The sequence below is a fragment of the Quercus suber genome, unplaced genomic scaffold (assembly GCF_002906115.3).
Source record: "Quercus suber isolate HL8 unplaced genomic scaffold, Cork oak 2.0 scaffold_1679, whole genome shotgun sequence".
Taxonomy (NCBI): domain Eukaryota; kingdom Viridiplantae; phylum Streptophyta; class Magnoliopsida; order Fagales; family Fagaceae; genus Quercus; species Quercus suber.
The window spans coordinates 1-4,850 of record NW_027071035.1 but is presented as its reverse complement, the minus strand read 5'-3'; the positions used below and the strand labels follow the sequence as shown (position 1 = coordinate 4,850).

Genomic DNA, 4,850 nt, shown 5'->3' with positions numbered 1-4,850 from the left:
CAAATTGCTTATTACCAATACTTATTATGGGACATTGCTTAGTTTTGTAGTTTAGGGGACATTGCAGGTACAAGTACAACATAGTTAAGGAGAAAGTAATTGTCTTGTAATTGAAATTTGATCAAATAATTAAAAAAGAAAGTGCATTTCACGCTAAATGAAAAGGAAAAAAATGTCAAAGTCTCACAGAAACAATTTCACAAACACAAGAAATGCAAGAGCAAGACACGAAAAATACAATTAAAATAAACCCATATTGATTAGAAGTTATAAATAGAAAAATCGAGAGAGCGAGAGAGAGAGAGAGAAGGGTTACCGTAACCACCGCTAGAGTTGAGCTTGGCTTGGACAATCATGGTGGTGATGAAATGGGAGGCCTCACGTGCATCGTCGAGGAGCTTACGGATCTCGGGCTCGGAGGTCACGTGCCTATTATCTTCGAATTTTTTACGTACCTCGGAGGCCGACTCGGTCAGCATCAGTGAGTCGCCAGCGAACGTTTTCCGAGTCGCTCTTAGCAACGCTCTGTACGCGTTCAATGCTTCTGCTCTCACCGCCATCTCTTCTCTCCTCTTTCTCTCTCTGGACCGCCCTACCCAACCCTTTTCCCTTTTCAACGTTAGACTGGAATTGGACGGGGATTAACGAAAACGGCGTCGTTTACGTTTTTTCGCTGGCTATAATGCTACGTCGTTTTTCTATGCCCAGGCAAGAGGGAAAAAAAAAGCATACACACACATTTCCTATTTTATTTTCCTAGGTGGCCTAGAGATTTTTTTTTTTCCATACTATTCCTTCATATCATAAATATAATAGTAAGTCCAACTCACTTTAAAGCAAGCGAAATAATACTCATGCCTTAGGTTTTAATTTTTTTTTGAGAAAGACCTTAGGTTTTAATTAACTCAAGTAATCATCATGATATAAACACAATAAATTAAAATTTTGTTGTATCTATAAATTTTTTTTTTTAAATTTTTAAAAAGGCCTAGGTCGTTAGCAGTTAGCACCAAGCCATCTTTGAGGGCTCTTTATTTTATTTATTTATTTATTTTCTAAATTTAGGGGATTTTAATTCAGCAAGAATGCTGGATATGAAGCTATCCAGCCACCTTTGAGGGCTCTTAAATTTTTTTTTTTCCTTGAATTTTAGGGATCTTCATTCAGCAAGAATGCGGGATATGATTCCAATAGCTCGCAAATGTCTAAACTAAACAAGCTTTTAAAAACTTCTGATCTTTCACCAAATCATTTCTTTATTTCTTTCCTTCTTGCCCTAAAAAGGAATTCGTATATTAGTTTTTTTTTTTATAAGTAAAAAGGAATTAGTATATTAGTACAAACAAATGAAGTACAAAAGATTACACAAGATGAAAAGAAGCAAAGTTAAATATGTCACATAACAGGTTATATAATACATAAAGTGGATTGTGCAAAAATACAAAAATATTGCATAAGTTGATCACCCCGAGAGGCAAAGTTGTGCCGGTTTGCTTCTTGGTAAATTTGATTGAATTTCAACACATTCGCGCCCAGTAAGTTTCTGTACTCAATAATCAAAGTGTTATAACACAAAGCAATAGTAATGGTATGAGAAATAGATATCCTTGGTTCCTTGGTTCCATCAAGGGTGTTTCATATTATGCTCCACCATTTTAAACTCTGGTCATTTAAATAAAAAATGCGTGGCAGGTTATGATTCCTGCTGTAATAAACTCAAGACTTTCACCAAAGCAATTTATTCTTAAATTGATTTAGAGCTCAATGCACCTTATTCCAGTGCATCTTCCACCAAAACAATTTATCTTAAAATGAGATGGGGAAAAAGAAGCATGTAATAAGCGGATATAACTGTTTATAGAAAAATTAAAAATAGTTATGTCCTATTTAAAAATAGTAAACCCAGCAAAGCCCACAGTTTGTTGACAACCTTCACAAGAACTCAATCATCACAACCAACGTAGATAAAGAGTTCCGGAGTTCTAGCACATAATGCACAATTATCTTATGATAACAAAAGTAGATGAGTTAATCACCTGTAAATATTACAACATTATCTTATGATAATGTGATAATGCGCTAAAATGTAATGCACATCCACATCTTTGAATCCCTTCAACCACAAGCCAATAGAGTGCCGCATGATATTATGCTGGCATAGATGATCTCACAAATGGGGGAATGTGTAACCAACCAACAAGCTGAAATCATTATAATGTTTTGTGAAGAACTAGTTGCACTCTGGGAGCCAACAACCTCATCGATGGGAAGCCAAATGGATGAAACAAAGGAATTCGTCATTTTTCATGGACAGAGTCTTTTACCTCAGTGAATAAACCATTCTGCAATCATGTTTCTTACGCCGGCATCTATAATGGGTTTTTTGATCTGAGAATGAGTTCTCTCCAGCCACCTCCATTTTAGAATCTGGCTCTGGTGCAAGAAAAAGGCACATCAGTCTCTCAAGCTGAATCAAATGAAGCAAATGCTTGAACAACAAAATGTCAGCTTCTCAAAGAAGCCTGGCATAAATAAATAATAGAGAACAATGAAATGTTAAGACACAAAAATTCACGCCCCTGTGCAATATTCCCCATTTACAGAAAATTTAATAGTAATTTTTCATTTTCAAATCTCATTTAAATCATCATGTAACTCAAAAAAATAAGGTTGTAGACTTGTAGTATTGTTAAACTATAGCAATTCACAAAGTGACAATAACAAGATTACAAATATTAGCACCCAAAATGGCAACAAAATGAGTGATAGAGCAAGAGTCAATATCAATAATGAAATAAATTTATTAGAACAGACCAAAACTAGCACTAGACACAGGTGGAAGGCATCCAACAACTAGTACCAAGTCTAATAGCTCCAATGTTAGCTTTAAGTTATCCAGTGCTCTTAATCCTTACCCCATGTTGTCTCCCAAGTCTCCTACCATGTATTCTTTGGCAACCATAACACTATCAAAAGTGAGTTTTGTTTATCAAAGACCACACAGGTCAAATGGTCATTTTTGACGGTTATGTTGATTCTCATTGGTTTTCCAATAAAGACAACTTTAACCATTTCCCACTCTTCCACACCACAAATTATATCAAACCATATAACAGCACCACCACCACAACATCTACCATTGTTGCTAACACTACTTCCCTTAACATCCAAAAAAATGGATCTTTCTTCTGTTCCCTCAATTTCTGCCAAACTAAGCGTAAGACCTCTAGACCCGACTTCCAATCAAACTTCCATGACAAACTTGTGTAGAGCCTTAATACATGTACAACTAGATCTGCTACATCTACACACATAATACTAAACAATTCAGAAAGGTGAATCTACAATGACTCAAATATCTGAATATTTGAGCAGTATATGCTAATCAATCCACTATACTCCCCTTCAAAAACACCCAAACCAAAGATAAAACCATATTTTAAGAGAAGAGAAGTTCCACAAACCAGCAGCAGCTTCCTTAGACACACCACTCTTCCAAAACACCCAAACCAAAGATAAGATTATTTCACAACTTTCCAAAACACAAAGAACCCATGGCTGCCACAATGCCTAAACCACTAAGAAAAGAGAGAGTCTATACTTGTTGTGATGCATAATAAAAGGTGAATCGTGTTATTCATACCCTTTGGCATTGAAGCCTAATCCTAACTGTTCCAGGCAGCTGCATGAAACAAATTGAAAGGTGGAACAAGATCCTTTTTGACACACACAATATAACAGGCCTGAAGCCAAATCAATCTTCAAACCAAACGGAGCATAAAAACAGCAACTTGGATCTTCAAACAACTAGAGAGGAAGACTTAAATTTTCCAGGATAATTATCAGTCAAAACTATAAAATTTGCTGCATTTTTCTTTGACCACAGACTTTCTCTTCATAATTCACCACCCATTACATTCCAACTTTGTTTCACGTCCCTCAAACCACAAGACACAGAGCCATAGCCCACAAATGTGAATATGCCCCAAGTTCCAAAAATGAGTAAGATCCTCCCAAATTACACTTTCTAATGATATAAAGTTCACAAATCATACCAAATTCCCCATCCATACTTATCACTTACACTAAAAAATGCTCAGTTATCTGAACTTGAACAAGCTATGAAAAACCAACAACACTGTAATTCCAGCAACTAAACTAACCTCCCAAGAATCTAATTCTAAGTTTCTAACTCCTCTTATGAAATTAAAGAAAAGAAAAAGTGAAATTGTAAAAAACTGTACCTCCTCCAAATCGGTCACCCCAAAACAACAATCTTGGATCATCCTCCTCCTCATCAAACTCATCTCCATACCCGAACTCCGCATCGCCGCGATACCCGGGTTCACTACCGTAACCGGATTCGTTTCCCTGAGCATCAAACCCCCCAATTAGCCCAAACCCGAGTCCCAAATTCTCTTTATCTCCATTCCCACTAACACCACTTCCTCCTCCTCCTCCTCCATCTCTCTCTTTCCTCGAGTTCCTCGCTTCGCTCACATCCGAACCCCAATTGGAATCCCCATTCACAAACAGCTCTCCGCTCGAGTCCGTCACGGGAAGATCCGAGCACGTGCCGTACGCGGCCGACGCCCCGACGGAGCAGCAGCGACGCGTCCCGCTCCGGTCACTGCTCCGACCCGAGACCGATCTGGACCCGCGACGTCGTCGTTTTCTGGCGATCAAGCTAAAGCTCCCGCAGTTGTAGATCCGGTTCTTCTTGTTGGCGTTGTCGTCGTCGATTAAGCTGAGCTTTGACATGTCGATAGCAGCGTCGATTGGAAACGGCGGCGTTTTGGTTGTGGTGGTGGCACGGTCGGCGAGGCAGGGACGCTTGGTGTTAGTGTGGG

At 38.3% G+C, this 4,850-nt stretch overlaps 2 protein-coding genes across 2 annotated transcripts; both read right to left on the bottom strand.

Moving 5' to 3' along the window:
- Positions 1-245: 245 nt before the first annotated feature.
- LOC136066050 (mitochondrial zinc maintenance protein 1, mitochondrial-like) lies at positions 246-668 on the bottom strand. The gene has a single exon (XM_065769912.1). It carries the CDS (start codon positions 558-560, stop codon positions 261-263), a length of 300 nt encoding a protein of 99 aa, XP_065625984.1. The 5' UTR covers positions 561-668; the 3' UTR covers positions 246-260.
- A 1,167-nt stretch (positions 669-1,835) lies between these two features.
- LOC111986281 (uncharacterized) lies at positions 1,836-4,838 on the bottom strand. Its single transcript, XM_024017912.2, has 2 exons — positions 4,245-4,838; positions 1,836-2,433 (listed from the first exon to the last, which is right to left on the bottom strand). The coding sequence occupies exons 1-2, from the start codon at positions 4,759-4,761 to the stop codon at positions 2,321-2,323; spliced, it is 630 nt and encodes a 209-aa protein (XP_023873680.1). The 5' UTR covers positions 4,762-4,838; the 3' UTR covers positions 1,836-2,320.
- Positions 4,839-4,850: the final 12 nt, after the last annotated feature.

Coding starts and splice junctions, on each gene's coding strand:
- LOC111986281 (XM_024017912.2), bottom strand. CDS start 4,761: ATGTCAAAGCTCAGCTTAATCGACGACGACAACGCCAACAAGAAGAAC. Junction 2,434..4,244: donor GGGTGACCGATTTGGAGGAG/GTACAGTTTTTT, acceptor TTCTTGCACCAG/AGCCAGATTCTAAAATGGAG.
- LOC136066050 (XM_065769912.1), bottom strand. CDS start 560: ATGGCGGTGAGAGCAGAAGCATTGAACGCGTACAGAGCGTTGCTAAGA.